The 17163-nt window shown below is 34.4% G+C and overlaps 2 protein-coding genes across 3 annotated transcripts; one reads left to right on the top strand and one right to left on the bottom strand.

Annotated features, from left to right (window-relative positions):
• Positions 1-946: 946 nt before the first annotated feature.
• LOC114762222 (uncharacterized) lies at positions 947-2527 on the top strand. Its single transcript, XM_028951686.1, has 3 exons — positions 947-1186; positions 1723-1862; positions 2231-2527. The coding sequence occupies exons 2-3, from the start codon at positions 1787-1789 to the stop codon at positions 2335-2337; spliced, it is 183 nt and encodes a 60-aa protein (XP_028807519.1). The 5' UTR covers positions 947-1186; positions 1723-1786; the 3' UTR covers positions 2338-2527.
• Positions 2528-3683: 1156 nt separating this feature from the next.
• LOC114762220 (MLO-like protein 11) lies at positions 3684-11340 on the bottom strand. Of its 2 annotated transcripts, none has more exons than XM_028951683.1 (16): positions 10919-11340; positions 10607-10794; positions 9972-10029; positions 9639-9874; positions 9427-9543; positions 8346-8406; positions 7835-7929; positions 7124-7198; positions 6853-6938; positions 6465-6514; positions 6296-6336; positions 5753-5923; positions 5616-5651; positions 5121-5188; positions 4659-4719; positions 3684-4268 (listed from the first exon to the last, which is right to left on the bottom strand). In XM_028951683.1, the coding sequence occupies exons 2-16, from the start codon at positions 10727-10729 to the stop codon at positions 3864-3866; spliced, it is 1683 nt and encodes a 560-aa protein (XP_028807516.1). In that variant the 5' UTR covers positions 10730-10794; positions 10919-11340; the 3' UTR covers positions 3684-3863. The 2 variants fall into 2 exon arrangements, with proteins under 2 accessions (XP_028807516.1, XP_028807515.1); XM_028951682.1 differs by having other exon boundaries at positions 10607-10811.
• Between the last annotated feature and the right edge of the window lie 5823 nt (positions 11341-17163).

Below are 17163 nucleotides of genomic sequence, written 5' to 3' on the forward strand. Positions count from 1 at the left end.
TGAGAGTGCGAGCTCAGTTCTTGGTATGACTAATAACAAGTGAAAGTGAAGTAGAAGAAAAATACTATACGAAGAAGAAAGATGGGAATAAATGAAAGGAGAGATAGAAGATGGGAGGCTTTTCCCAAGTTGGAGAGAAAGCTGGAGGTGAAAAAAAAGAGGAACAAACAACTGCACGTGCTCTTGGAACTCTACATTTTTATTTATGCACATAATTGAGTATTATTTTAATTTTAATTTTTGTTGTAAAATAATTAATTTATTTAAAACATATCAATTTTTCTGGTAAAAAAATTATTTTAATAATTACCGGTCTGATTCCGATTTGATCTGATATAACTCACTAACTCTTAACTCATTAGCTTAACCTGTTTAATGACTAGTCCGGTTTTTCGAATCTTGATTTTTTTAGTTCAGATTTAAATGCTAATATCGAGACATGTAAAAATTATGATTTGAGCTCTCCAAATAGAAGAGGAAGAAGGACATCTAAGAACTACTAAAATATGATAATTTCAGAATGATATTTTAAAATTATTTAATTTTCATGATGTTTTTAAAAGACAATTTTTTTGGCCAAATTTTAAAGACTATTTTGATATTTAGTTTTTTTAAACAATTTAATTTAAGAAGCTCCCTCCAATGTTGACATCTACAACTTCAGTTGCCGCAGATTTTTTCGGTAGGGATGGGTTAAGTTGGGATTTAAATTTTTATTCGTAACATTGTGAGAAGTTGAGAAGTTAGTTGTTTCGACTAGATCCAAAGCCTATTGTTTTTCCACACAAATAACTTGTTAAATGAAATGACAACATTTAACGAAAAACGACAAACCTTTGTTAAATGGCCTGGTCTGGTCCGGTCTCCACATGTTTTGTTTTTTTTTGGGGGGGGGGGGGGTTTACACCCCACGATGTCGTTCGATCCCTCAAACGACAAACCCTTCTTCCTTATTTTCCCGTTGCCTTTTCGGCCTCCTCTTTATGCTCCGTCATTTTCCTATTTTCCCTGCGGCCGTTTCTTCTCTCCTCCGTCCATTCACCGTTGCTCCCACGTCTCGATCCTCTTCGATTTCTCGTTCTTTGTCTTCGGTTCTTAACCTCGTGGCATTCTATCATCTCGCTCAGTTCATCGTCGGCGTTGCTCTTCATCGATTGTATCTGCTTGGTTTCTCAAAGAATTGAAGGTACACACAGAAAGATTATTCAGATTTCCAAGTCTGTCAGTCCTGTTGTATCGCATCAAATTGATGAAACCATTTTGAAAGAACTCCAGAATATCCCTAAATTTCATTTTGTTACATCTTTGGAAAACTAATAAAGGCGAACCTCATTTATTTGATTAGTGTTTGAAAACATGCATGAAAAAGTTATCATTTTCTTCTCCTTGGAGAACTATTGTAGTTTCTATTTTGCTTCAAATGTGCGCAGATAAAGTTTCACAAATTATTCCAGGGCCCGAAGCCTGTGATACTTGAATAAGTCTGAAATGTTTTCTCAGCTGTAACTATATTGTTTATAAATCATGTTACTAGGCATTTTTCAAAGCATGAAAATATTGTGGTATCCCCTTTTTTTTGTTGAGTAAGTCAAGTGTCCTATTGAGAGTTCAACAAATTCGAGCTTTCTTATATGAGCTTGGCTGTTGCATATGAACTGTATTTTACATTTTACTGGTAAAAGCTCAGGCAGTAACTAAATTTCTAACCCTTACAATCTGAAGTGTTTAGGAAACATGATTGCCTAGAGCTGTCTTATAGAGTTTTAGTTCTTCGCTTCAGCAAGCCATGGGAACCAGAGGAGTAATCAGTGATAAATGGTCGATGAGAGTTCTCTGGGCTTGTGCCATTGGAAGTGCTATCAGTAAGCTTCTTCACCTTCTTTCAATATGTTCTATAAGGAGTTTTTTTTTTTTTTTGGGGAAGAAGGACAAGCTAGGCTTGAAGGAGAAAAAATAAAATCCTAAAAAGCTCATGCAGTTGCTGCATTAGATCTTCCAGTAGTTGTGGCCTGTCTGTCCTCCAATAATATAGCCAGACATTCAGTCGGACCTCTGGAAGTTCTATAAGGAGTGTTGATAGATTATGATGAATGAATGGGGCTAAGATCGGACTATTGTTCACATAGAAGCTTTCGTGCCTGGTCAAAAATTAATTTAGAAACTTCAGCTTTTAGGTGAACACTCATAAATAAAATTGTATATTCTAACAACAATTTTTATACTTATCCAGGCTTATATGTGGTTGCGGCCGAAAGAAAATTACAAAATAGGGAGAGGATGCTGGCAGAAGGCTTGAAGGCTATGGAATCAGGTGGAACAAATGGCAAAGACGCTTAACTGGAGAAGGTTCCTCCATTTTCTGTAGAATCAATGCTATACTTATATACTAAGTAGACAAAGCTTAGTTGCTAATGTTTCCTGCAGTTGATTACTGTAATAATCATTGCTTTCAATTATATTGAAGAAAAGAAACAGGAATATGTGTTTTTAAATAAAAGATGTCAAATTGATTTTTTGATTAACTAAATTTTTGTTTAGATCCCTTTGGCATGATAAATTTAGTCGAAGTTTCACTTTCACCAGACCATAATCTATAATAACAAATTCAACCTGTACGCTTGCCTTTCTTTTTGTTTGACTTGGCGCTTCTTCATTCGCGGAATACAAATGCAAGAAAATATATTTAGCAACAGTATGAATCTTCTTATTAAATCTTTACAAGAAAATAAACCTGAAAAATATAAATACGCTCATTGAAGCGTCTTTCTTTAACTATGGGATCTGTAGGTAGTCCTCCACCTTCACTCATGATTTCAATGGCCCCGCAAATATTTTGGCATATTTATCAATAAATATTTTGGGTGTGTATGTTTGTTTATTCAAGATTAAGAAAAACTAAAGATATATATAGTCTTGCAGAGAAAGATATGTGCACAACAGTATGCTTCCTACTCAGTTTTCTACAATGAGGTTGACAGTAACAGTTGTATTTAATAAAACTTGATGCGCACAATATCAACAGTGCTAGACGGAAGGCGCATCAGCCAAAATAGCCTGATAACCCAATACGATTAAAGATCTCTGTAAGTGGGAGGTTGCAAGTTCAATTTCAAGTATGCAGCTTATAAATTTCACTACTTTGATGAAATGGTTTTCACCAGTTGCAGTATAACCATTCTTTTAATTGTAAGATGAACACCAGGACCACGTATTTACATGGTTGGATGCATGCGGTGACAAAACAACGTAATTTTATTTTACACGGTTGCATGCATATGATAGCATTATAAATGGGAACTACTAATTTCCTAACTACCATTATAAGAAAAAAAAAATTCTTCAGATTAAGGCTGACAAAAATAACTTATTTCGACCGAAAAACTGAAATTAGAATAAAAATTAATTAGTATAATGTGATTTGTATTTAAATAGATTTTTCTAAAAAAATTAGCTTAACATAAACTTGTTTGGATGATATATTTAAAACGCGGTTTTAGAAAGTTCAAATATGAAGAAAAGTCAAAAGTTAAAAGTGAGAAAAAGTTGTTTTAACTTTAAAGTAGTTTTTAAGCAAAAAATCAATTGTCCTAAAACTGTGTCAAACGTCAGTTTTTGTCTTTTATGTCAACTGACTTGTGAGGTTTTCCAACGTTATGCCAAACATGCACAATAATACAGGGCAAAGGAGTGGCATGGCAGCCCTATCATTGGAAGCCTCATTTACAATAGATAATGGATAGTGTAGTGAAATGAGTAATGCAGTTTCCTATGACTAGAATATATATTTATTTATCAAGAGTAGTCAACTGTAACATCTAATCATACAAAATCCAACTTCATCATTGCTACGTCCAATTTCTATCTTACCTAGGCAAAGCAGGCCTTAATTTTCTATTTCTTCCAGAGGGCAAAGAAGAGGATCTTGAAATTGATCCTATTCTAAAACTAAAGCATGAAGCTGATGTAGAAACTGAAGCAGAGGGGCGTAGGAGGGGCGTGGCTGCCCTGCTTGAAGTTTCATTTGCAACAGCTGATGGAGGAGATGCAGCAGCAGTTACTGGTTGTAATTCCATGGCAGCCGGGAGTGCTTCAACCGATCGGTTGTCGTCGTCTTCTTCGATAGACAACACAGTGCTTGTGTCTGTATGCGCGGCGGAATCATCAGGGAAGAAACCATGTTTTCTCTTTCTCCTGGCTTGTTTCCCCCATCCATGAATTGTCTCCCTTATTTTCTGTGGAATTAATGCAGCCTTATAGTTTGTTCCCATCTGAATCAAACACAGCAAAGCTGTTACCATATGAGACATGAAAATGTAAAAACAACTGAATGATCTGACGTTTAATATTACCTTAATCTCAAATACAGGACTTTTTTTGAAAAATCCCATGTTTCAGCATGTAGCATTTTACAGAATACCAATATGACTCATTTGATTTTAGTGGGAGGCAAGTAATTTGATATGCTCCTACATATTAATTGCCCTTAGAATTCTATGAAGTGCCTTGCATATTGAAACATACGACTTCTTAAAAATGCCTTATATTCAGTTAACTCTACTATTGTACTTAGGGTCCATTTAATGCAAAAATTGAAATACAAGGGTAATTTGATAATACGTAGGAGGGCACAAATCTCAATCATCTGTATATGAAGTTACCTGTGTGGCAAGTGCATAGAGTGGCAAGGTGCTGTAGCTACAGAGAAACTGCCCAGCAAACCTGGGAATTTAGAACAACTTATTTTCAGGATCTTCATTTGACAAGATTGAGGGCTACCTTGTTCAAGAAATTTTTTTTTTTAAATGATTTAAGTTAAAACATCAGAAAGTTGTTGGGAGCATGGGGAAGCCTTAAGCTAAACGTGAGGGATGTGATGGAAAATAAAAAATCTGTTTTTAGCTTATTTTGATAATATGTTTGGAACAGATTTTAATTATGTATTTGGAATGGATTATCAAAATGAGTTGAAAAAAAATTTTCCAACAAAATTTTTATGATTAGCTTAAGGTTCTTTCAACAATTCCCCACGCTCCCAACAAGTTTCTCATGTTTAAGTTAACCCAAATCACTTTTTTTTATAACAACTGGCCCTGAGATGATAAATCAAAATTTCTACATACCCCAAGATTAGCCTTAAATACACAAGGAGGTGATTCCTAATAAAGCAGGAACGGTAACCAAACTGCCACTGCAATCATAACATTACAGACATTTTAGTAGAACATAGAAATTTAAATCAGGAAAAACAAGTCAATTTCTGTTACCTATATTATTTCCACAAATGAATCCCCTCATATGCGTAAGGTAGATATCTGATTCTTATTTTAATCTTTTTTTATTTAAGAAGTTATACAGTAGATAGAGAGTATACGTGTAAGTTTTCTTTTTCTTTGGAGAGTGTTCTGTTATATCCTAAGGAAACTTTCAAAAGGCAGCAGCCACCATTATTCTTTTTACTAATTTTAAGAACAGAACAGGAAGTCTATATAATTTCAGCCAACTTTACATAATTTTGAAATTTACTCTACTTTAACAATATATATATTTTTTCAGCTGAAAATAGTGTTCTTCTCGCTCTAAGATCTAAATAACATCTTAACAAGGTAAGGAATTACCCAGAACCAAAAGAATGAAGCCAGCTCAAATGCGTTCTGCAAGGAGGAACAGCAAGATGCATCCGTCAGAGCATGTTTGAAAATAACATATCTTAATTGAAAATCATTCCATCACATGTAAAGCAAAGGTCCCAAACCTGGAAAAGAATGAAATGGATTAAGGACAACAATAGTTCGGGTTTATTGAACCAGAAAAGTTCATCGCGAGGCTTCAACTTCGCCTCTGAGAAGGAACCAGTTATTCCTTCATTCTCTAATGCCAGGGTTGCAATAACATGCTGCAGCTTTGCTCCCACCAACAGCACAAGCTGCATAGAGAACACACATCAATATATCAACATACATGATGAAATATAAAGTAACAAACGCATTTCTGCGCAATGCAGATAGAAACAGTTCTGATGTGGATGGCTTATGACAACGTCCTTTTAAGAAACTCAACATATACATTTCTGTGGTACATGAAAACTGTCCAAGAGATGATATGAACTTGGAAAGTCAGGTCGGTTTAAAAACTAGTTATTTGTCGTGCACCCAAAGTAAAGGGTGTAAATGTCTTAGTGTGATTTTAGTATTGGTTTAATTAGGAGGATGAGGAGTTGATATTATATACATGGAAAAGACAAATGAAAGGATTAAAAGAAGGATAAGTACAAAAGAAATGACAAGGGGTAACTTACAGAAATAGGAATAATTGCTATCCAGAAATAGAGATTAGATCCTGTCATTGATCAGGAAACAAATGAACTGTGTTAGAAGAGTGAACAAAATCAAGTAATCTAACGGGAAATTTCTTCTTTTGTGAAAAGAGGCATAAAAGAGGGAGAAATCTGTTGTGATAAGCCATACCGTTGACATCAAAAAGCATGAAAGCAACGACAAATCCCCAGAGTGGAACACTGCATGATTTTGCAAACAGAACAGATGTTTTGGCTATGGAATACTTCATGAGAATGAACTTTGGATAAATAGAAGGAAGAAACGAATAAGTAAACATATGCTGTGAGACTTAAATTAAAATGGTACAGATATTTCGTCATGAAGGTGAGATACAATTGACAATTTTCATTTAACAGTATGAGGCATGCCAATCACAGGTAAACAAGTAACTAAAAGCATACACAATGCAGAGACGGATAAAACAGATCAAGTATATTTGATAAACAGAAAGTCAGAAAATAACTGCCTAAAGTGTTGTTCATGATGCTGCAAGCATATTATAAATGTAATTACTAACCTCACACCAACGATCTTTTGGAATTCCTCTTCCATAGATCGAATCATGTAACTGTGGAAATCGTAATTTGAAGTGAGGTTATGATTCTGCCAAGAATATGGGGAAAAGAAAACTGAGTAAACATTCCAAAGTGGTACATATCATCAAGGAACTTAAAAATATTGTGATGGATATGATACAAAAGGCACTTAAAGTAGCTTCATATGGTCATAAAGGGGAGACAAGACAAGTGCAAGTAACAATGGCACCTTCGACTATGGCATCTGCATACCTCAATGAAGCCTTTGCGGAGTGCAAGATAATCAGCTCGAACCACAGAACGTCCAAATTGTCGGAAAAAACATGTCTGTCATTTAATTTAACTTAACATAAGAAAGATTTACGATTATACAGGACAAACAGAACAAAATAGAACCCTGGACATTTGAGCTAGTTGGTAAATAGAATCAAGGAGAGTGTAGGGTGTTAAGAGTGAGTTAATTTGTTAGTGTTACAGCTGTCCTGCAGTGTTTAAGAGTATAGTGTCTCTATATATTTCTCTCTCTGTACTCAGATGAGAATTAAAAATATACTTTTCAGTACATCTTTCCCTTCTTTGATACAGGGTAACAAAGAAGTATCTTCTAAAGAAAATCAGGCCTCCATAGAAACTGTTAGATGTAAGTGACTCATACAATTAAGAACACTATGAAGTGAATTTTAATCTCTTTCTCCACATTAAGAAAATCAGTAAACCTTTTTGTCTTATTTTACACAACATAGTTATAAAATCCAGAAATGCATTTTGCAATGTTTCAAGCAACCTCCCTGATCATTTCTATGAACCACCCAACAGGGACAAGAATTTTCAAAAACGGACAGGCATACCATGTAGCTAATGAAGTATCAAAAGATATGAATAATAAAAAGGGGAAAAGAACACAAATGAAATGCATCAACAAGAAAATGAAGCAAGAAAAAAAAGGTGAAGTTCTGTAATTACCACCCAGACCATACAGCTGTTTCTGACCAACAGATTTGATGTGTGAAATTTGACAAATGTTGATTGCCTTCGCAATGTCAACTTTCTTGTCATCTCTGTAGCAACACAAGAAGGGATTAATCACTCTTGAAATTGGTTTCAATATAAAAACTGAACTAGTCACTTGTGGATGGCTAAACTTGTAGACTTGCAAACTGTATTTTCATAGGCCTTAGTGAAGTTCAATGCTTTGGATTTTATTAGAATCACATTGGTTAGCTTGCCTATGACTAATACATATAAAGCAGTGGATTGCTTTTGTATGATAAATAACCTGATTATTATATAGTGCATAGTCAATCATAGAACTTGGAACTGGTGCACAAAGGATCAAATAGAACCCTAGACTACAGATATAAATCACATATTTGAACTTGGGACCTCTAACTTAAATCTATACTATGAAGACCAAATCTGTCAATGATATAAAATCACAGAGTCACTAAGGCAGAAAAACCCATGTTGAGCTCACCAGCTAATGACTCGTGGCGTTCCATGTGAGCCTCCTCCTCCCATGTCCTCCAACTGTGAATCTGGTATTCATTATCACGTTTCCGTATCAAACAAAACCCAAGTAGTTAGCACCTTGATGATTTATTATCCAAGTGGATATTTTATCACCCAAGAAAGAACTACTAATTTTCTACATGAATTTGTATTATACTCCTGGAGTGCTGTTATCATTTCTTGGGTCAAAAAGATTGCTGCTTAATGCAGCTGTAAATTCAATTCAACTTGAAGCAGTGAATAAAACATTCAACACTCATTGACACCGAATATCATTTTCCATTATTTGGGAATGAACTTCCTACATTTGCTATTTCTATGAGAATTATGGCCATGCATTAACTATCGCAGGTATGATTCCATGATCCATATATAAGCGCCCCCCCCCCCCCCAAAAAAAAAGCATTACATTTCCCCCCTCTAATTTTCTATGTTAGTTTATGTCTGATTCCTCGATTCTCAAATCAAGTCCTGGTAGGGGACTGACTCATTATATTGAGAAGTATTAAACTGTTGAACCACTTCCCAGGGGAAGTGTAGAGCTTCAAGAGGTTCAACAGAAGCAGTGGAGCACTCTTTCCTTAACCTCATGTATTCTCACGAAAATTCACCGCTTATAAAGTGGTATGCAAACGAATCAAGCAGTGCTTATATGCTTTTACTCGCATAGACCATCATCTTGAAGAGTTTTTTATGGAAAAAAAAAACTTTACTCCAATATCAATTGTTAATACCACTATTTTCAACCTAATATCATCATTGATTAATCTGAAGTAGTTTAGTGAAAGTTTGCTAAGGTCTTTATGTAAAATGACAAATGAATCAAGTAGATTATCAGCTAATAGTACAACTAATGTACAAAAAGTGTCAGTTACTACATTTAGCTTGACTCTCATTTTCATATTAAAAATAAGAGGGAAAAGACAAAAACATGACAAGGCATAGATCAAAATGAAATAGAACATCAATCTTCGGCCCATATTTTTTCAATGATGATCAGTACATGCTAGTGAGGTCATGTTTTCCTATCATAAATAACATCTCACCTTCACAATTGCCAATAACATTGTTAAGCAACTGTAAGATACATGCGTGACTGCCATCACAAAAATGAATCGGTGCAGTTGCTCTAGTCCTTCATATGAAACAAATGGTTCATGACCCTGTGTGACAGAACAAATTCCAATTTGGCCCGCATTAATCTGCAGAAGTAAAAGCAAATAAACAATCAAAATTTTAAACATCAAGGTATATATACCTCTTTGCAGGAGTTTTGATTCATGTCATTCAACATCCTTCTGACCAGGTGTGGATAAGTAGAAGCCATCAACAACATACGTTCTTTTGGTTCATTCTTTTCCATTTCTTCATCAACCTCAGATCTAGTGCATGGAGCAAAAGTACTACTGTAGAACTTTGATGGGATGCAGATATTAGCTATCATTGTTGAGGTAGCCGTTAATAGGAGTGATATAAATCCAAGAAGCATCAACTCTGAAGATAGAGTGCCAAAATAACAAGAGTTAATTAATTAAGATAATACATAAATTTTGGGCAGTGTAGATTGCGAGTAGAACTTATTGCACGGTACCTTCTTTCATCTTCTCCAAAGCTGCGAGTAAGGGTTTTCGATTAGTTTTCTGTAGCCACTGCAGCCACAGAGAAATGCAGCCGCATTTGAATTCATCCCAAACCTTTCAGTTTATTTCTCAATGTAAATCATTTCATTTGACAGTGAGCAGTTAATATTCTGAAATAATGCAACTCACCGGGGATGACTGTGCAAAAGAAGATATACCAAACAAGCCTGAAGATCATCCCACAGATTTCTCTTACAAGTCGAAATCGAGGGAATACAGGTCCTTGTGGAGCATTGTTTGGCTAAACTATGGTAGAAGTTGGCTCCGTCTTTTACATTTAGTTTAAACCAAGAGTTTAGGCAAAAGAATCTTCTTGGAAAAACCCATCTCAAAAGAAAACTGCTAACGATATTGTTCACTTCAGAATGTACAAAATCTATGAATCAATTTTCTCAGTTGTTGGTCAAAACTTCCCTTTTCCTTCTTCCATTCCTCTAATCAACCTCATGATGAAAGTCTAGTTACATCCCTTTACGTGAAGTTTACTATATGCACATTTGCAATTTAAATCCAGAAATCTTATGCAGTCCTACAGATTTAAGACTAAAATCATCAAAAGATCAATAATGAACGTAGCAATTCTTACCTTGCTTAAGTGGTGAATGGAGCGCTCCACAAGGAAAGAAACAAGAACAAAGATTGTTAACACAGTGGCAACAGACCATGTTGGAGTCAAGGCCAATGACCTTATTTCTACATTTTCTGCCATTTTGAGCTATGAAGTATCCTGATTACTCGCCAAACTTCAAGTAGCACGGGCCAACTTCAATTGGCCTAAAATACGGGCCTCACTGAAGACCAACTTTCAACGATTATAAAAGCATAACTCATATTACAATGCATAATCTGACTCTAGCTTGATGAGATGATGCTACACTGAGAAAAGAAGAATACGTACCAAAAGGAAGTTTCTAGTCTTCCCAATCACCTCATTAACGCCATTTTCAAAAAGTATGCATTAGCAGTACGATTGTCTCCCAAGTTTGAGTATGCTGAGCGAGAAACAGACCAACACTAAGTCTAGGGAGCCACTGCTTGTTTCTTCTTTAACAGGAAAATATACTATTAATTGATCTCCCGGAGGAATAAACTGTCCCCCAAAGGTGTTTCCAATACAAGAAGAAGAAGAAGAATCCCTCTAGAAAGCTTTAAATGAACTTGGACTTTCTTTTTTAGTGCCTGCAGACTATCAGTGGAACTCTAAAAGCAAACCTTCAGCCCCGATCTTCGTCCGGATCAACAGTGCCAAGCAGATTCGCCAAACATTCTCAAATCCGACAGAAAGACCCAGCTCTTTCCTATATCCCACATTATACCGGTACCCCACCACCTCAAGTAGTGTCAGAGATATGGGGAACTCACAGGCAAGAGATTTCTATGTGAGTAGCTTCAGAACATTAAACCGCAGGAACATACATTGAATGGTTCATCTAACTGCATTTATTTTTCTCAGGCAAGGGTTGAAGCGCGTCGTTTCCAGCTGCATTGCATTACTGTCTGTCATTCCTGACGTAGGCTCTGACTTTCACAACATTTAGGCAAAGATAGTGACTTTAACTGTATATATATGCAGGACATGCCTCTCATCAGGCTCCTTCATAAGCTATTACCGACTGCCTCAGGCTTTCAACTTATTCAACTGTGAATCATGATAATGCGGACATGGTTCTTTCATTGTATGTAACAAAATCTGTTTGAAATGATTATCTATTTGTTTAATCTAAAAGACTAAATATATTAGCGTATTGTTTACTAATCAGATATAAATGCTCCAATATATGTTGGCAAAAAAATAAATAAATAACTGCTCCAGTATCTACCAGAACAAAGTTAATTTTACCAATCAGATATCAAATATATATGGTTTATATATAGACTTTTTGAAAAATGAGACTTGGGGAGTGGAGCCGGGTCTAAGTTTCCCATTCACAATACCACACCACAGTCCACGGCTTCCAAAACCGCATCCAAAGATACCCTTCCCTTCACGTCTTCTTGTCGGATTTGTTTCTGCGTTGTGATACTCCCTTGTGTTCTATTGATGGATCATATATTAATGGTATTTTGTCACCTTTTTTTTAAAAAAAAGTGTTCTGTTGATGGAGAGGCTTTGTGGTTTTTTTTCTATAACACATTATATTGGCTGTTCATTACTACCTTCGGCATTAAATATAAGGTACTACTCGTATAACTTTTTTTTACTTTTTTTACTCCTACTAATTGTTAACATGGGAAAATGATAAACTTTTTCCAGGATGTATTTAATATAGATGAAATATAAAACTTATTTGGTATGTAGACAGAATTAGTAAATTTTTTCCTTTTAATTTTGATAAAAAAAATGTCGAAATTGACCAACAAAGGTAGATTGGAGATTTGCTATAAGATGCAACAAAAAAAATATAATTATTAAAAAGTTTCAATAACAACTTTTAATGTAGAAAATGACAATTCCTCATTTATTTTTGAAGTTTTTTTAGTAGTTATGTTTTTTTTTCCTTGGGACCTCACAAGTAATTATCCTAAGATTAATCCAATTAATAAAAAATTGGTTCATAATTCACAAAATCATGATTTCAAATTTTATTACCTATATGAGACTTTGCTAGTAATCTACACATAAGTATTTTTATAAATGTTCTTTAAATCTTGATATACGTCCTACGCCAGGGAGTTGTTGAACTTTCAATTAGACAAAATGCATGAACCTACATTAATTAATTTACTGTTATCTAACTCAAGTAGTAAAAGCAGCTTCACATGGCCTAATCATTCTAGATTGAGCCGCAACCACAAATCCAGACCAACAAAGACAACAGCCGATACACTGACTTAACCGGACCTATTGTGTTTTTTTTTTTTTTTGTTGATAAATACTGATTAGTTTATGAGACCACCTCCACTCCATGGCATTACGAATTAAACGTTATATTTAGAACTGAACGTAGCACTATTATTTTTCTTGATATACTCCCTCCGTTCCGTATTATAATATCCAATTTCTTAAATAGATTTATCTCTTTTTATAAGATTTTTTTAAGTTTATCTGAATATTTAATGCATTATTACCTATTTTATTTTTAATTTAATGCATTTAATACATTCTCTTTCATATTTACTCATTTATATATAGAGATATGTTTGGAAAAAAAATTACATTTACTACATATTAATTACTTTTAACTAATTTTAACTATTTTTTTAAATTGTATAATTTAGTTAAAAAAAATTTATAATAAAAAACGGAGTAGTATATCATACAATAAATGTATCTTCTTTTTTCCCTGAAAATTTGTGGTGAGTGGTGCGGGCTACGTTGGGATGGGCAACGTTACGAACTTCACTCCACAATGCATTGGAAGTCTGGAATCACTCCTCCCAGTCCCCTGGTCTGTCTCAATGCTGTGACATCCTCCCTATTACAATATACTGGTACTTGCTCTCGTTTTATTTATAAATTTTAAATTTAAAAATAAATATAGTTTATTTTATAAGTTTTAAATTTAATGTATTTTTTTTATTTTTGTCCTTAATTATTTATTTTCTCTCTTTTGCTATACCCTTTTGTCACATTTCCCAATACATTTTTTTCATCATTTTTTTATTTATTATAAGGCGCATTTGAAAACAAAATTATATTTTTAACCTATTTATTATTTTTAATTAATTTTAATTACTTATTCGTTATCTGTAAATTAGTTATTTTTTAATGAATACTGGAGGAAGTAATACAAAAAACATAATTATGTTAGTACGTGTATCAAAAAGTTTATTAAAATTTTATTAGGATTAATATGTAAATTTACGAAAGTTTTACTTAGAATGTATACAAAATATAACTTCTAAACAAGATTGGAGAAAGTATATATTTGACGGGGACAAACATTCATATTATCAGTGGAACCCCTAAACACCAACCTTCCGTCGACTTTGACTTTGCAAAAGTCTTTTTTTTTTTGAGCAAAAAGTCCATATTATTGATAGTCAAAAGAGTACAACCACTAATAGCCCAAAGGCCAAAAAAAAAAAACACTCAAAAGTCCTAACATACAACCAAACACAACAAACTAACCAAAAGAAAAAAGAAACAACCGCAGCACGGAAACAAAAACTGACAAAGCAAACAAAAGAATTAACCAATGCCCGTTCTAGCACTGCAAGCCTCCAAACAATCTTCCGAATCAGCAATCAACACAGCAACCAAAGGAGATGGTGGCATCGAAATCCATCCCTCAGGAACCATTCCCCTTAATGCCTCAGCTGCAAGACAGTTAGCAGCCTTATTTCCCACTCTACTAATCCAAGCCACATTCCAACTTTGTTTAGATGATAGGACATCCAAACACTTCTGCACTATATCAGAACAACACCACTCACCCCCGCAGTAATCCCTCCTCCTTAGAATGCCATATAACTCCTGACAATCCATCTCAAAAACCACATTGTTCCAGCTTTTTTCCTCTGCTATAATCAAAGCTGAATAAAGAGACAAGCATTCAGTCATAAAAGGAGAGGAAGACTTTGCAAAAGTCTATATACTATTAAATATATTTTGAACATATCAAACATTTTAGTTGTCTTTTCTTTTTTGCCAACGAACATTTTATTTTTCTACATATTCATTGAATGCTTACTATCACACTCATCGCAAAACATAATAATGTCGGTCAAAAAAAATGTCACTTTATCTTCCACAGGCCAGCTGTTGGTCATTGAATGAACATGCTGGCTCCTATCATTATTCATCACATTCTAGAAGGATTTTTTTAAGTCTCAGTTACTTCTGTAATATTACCTCTAATAGTAAATATAAAAACTATTTTATGATATAAATTATATTATGAAATGAATCTTAATTTAAAATTGAGTAAGTTACATTTGAATATATAATTTATTGCATTGATCATTTTAAATATGTGGGCTACTTATATTTGGGCCGATATAATCATTCCGTGATTCCCCAAGACGTACAAACATAAGTGGGAAATGTGCAATTACCATTGCATGTAACTTTTGGGAAGGGGGTACAAATTGGGTAAAAATTATTCTTTTTTTATAATAAAATTGAATATATTCATCAAATGGAGAACATTAAAAAAAAAAGAAAAAAGTTACGAAAGGTGGGGATGATCTCTAACAATTCCTCGGACTTCGGGTGATGAAGACGTGATTGGGCTCAAAGAGCGTTGTTGGACTTAGTTTTCCAAATAATATATGGGCCAACTTATCGGATTGGCCCAAACATGACAACGTGACTTTATCAGTTTATGTAACAAAAAGAAAATCTTCTTTGTCTTTTATTTTCTAATATTAGATTTTAAATTATTTTAAAATTTGTTTTATTTAATTTTTGAACTAAAGTATGAAAAGATTAACTTAAAACACCGAAATATATGTATAGCAGATGACATATTATACTCATGAATCATACTTATATTTGTACAATTTTATGTCCTTGCCAATTAAAATTTCAAACAGAATTTTTTACTAATTTTCTCTTGAGATTAATCAGAATATGGGCCTGTGGAACGTTTTGGCGGCGAACTGGCGATTATTATTCACGGCAGTCTTCCCCGCCCAAACTTGAACGAGTTCGAAGTCATCCTTCCTTTCCGTCGGCCTGCGGCCTTATTCTTTATTACAGCCTCCATCTCCACGAATACCTGAACTTCTACTCGTTTCCGTTGACTTCGTGGCCGGTGGCTCTGTTGTCGTGAGGGATGGAATGTCATTAATGTGAAGCTCTGAACGTCGATGATTAATGATTTTTGGAACAGGAATTGTTGCTTCTTCTCTCTCGGCGTGAATATAAATTCTGGAATCTTGTTTCGTAGATAGGATGGACAATATTGATAGATGAGAAATATTCAGACCTGGATTAATGCTTGGCGGTTTTTAGGGCAAATTGAGTTTGGCTGCGCTTAAGTGTGGTTTGGTTACTCAGTGATTTGGGTGATGAAACTCGGTTTTGCGATTTCAAACTTGAAATCAAACATATACTCGAACTTCTTCAGCTCATCATACTGTCTTTCTTATCATATTAATCAACGGCGTTGCCAGACTTTAAACGGACTGGCGGCGGAGACTTCAAAGGTTGTTCTTCGAAGGAAGAAGTTACAGAAAGGACTGCGATTGAAAGGTGAAATTTTCTGCTTATTATTCACGAACTTTCTTCTTTCTTTATAGTTATTATGAAATGGTATTCTTACTTGTAACTGGCACAGGAGTATGGACACCAATGTATCGTCCCATGATCACCAGGATCAAGAAGAATAGTTTTGCTTGATCTGGATAGTGTTTCTGGGAGTCTTGACATTCCTCCAAACGCTAAATATGTTCTAACTGTATGTATTAACATTCAGATCATTATCCTTTTCTTTAAGAAAAAATTACTCTTAAAGTATCATATCAATATTGTGTACCGTTCAAAATGGTTTGTAAATAAAAATTCTCTGACTGTTTATGACTCATGTGGTTATTGAAGAATGCATTATAAATGTGAGTCTTTTAAAATAAATTATTAGAATAATGGCAAGTGTTGATAGTTTAACTAGTTTTCTTCCTTGGCCAAATAATCTCATATCCTGTTTTGAAAAGCCAACTTTGTTTCAGTTCAAAGGAACTGAATCTTGTCGCTGTCATTTTTTTCTCTGCTTTTTCTATGCCTTTTGCAATGGTTTGTTTGTAAATTTATTATCTGTTGATTTATCAGATCTTAACTTAGCAAACTGTTCTTATATTATGTATCATTAATTGTAGGGCCTAAATACATTGAACCCACTGTTGATCATTGATGACAAATTGAAGCTGGTAAGTTTACCTTTGTATTAAATTTGGATATGAATCTACAAAAGACAAACTTGTTCTTGACATGATACATGTTCTGTCTTTTTACTTTTCCTCAAATTGATTGCACTATTTATCCATGAGAGTGAAATTCTGTCTTATTCCTTGTGCGAAAAAAAATAATAGCAGCATTTTGATAGAAGTTGAAAGTATCCACAATATTCTCACTCTCCGTCAATGCACGGTGCCTTGAGTGTCCGTTACGTTAGCTAATTGCTGCTGCATCCTGGAACTAGTTTCGCGCATTGTTTGTCTATTGTGGCCCTGTTTATTCTTTACTAGCTTTCCTATTTATCT

This window comes from Neltuma alba, unplaced genomic scaffold, assembly GCF_004799145.2.
Source record: "Neltuma alba isolate B1F8T4 unplaced genomic scaffold, ASM479914v2 tig00011200_pilon, whole genome shotgun sequence".
In the NCBI taxonomy this organism is placed as follows: Eukaryota; Viridiplantae; Streptophyta; class Magnoliopsida; order Fabales; family Fabaceae; genus Neltuma; species Neltuma alba.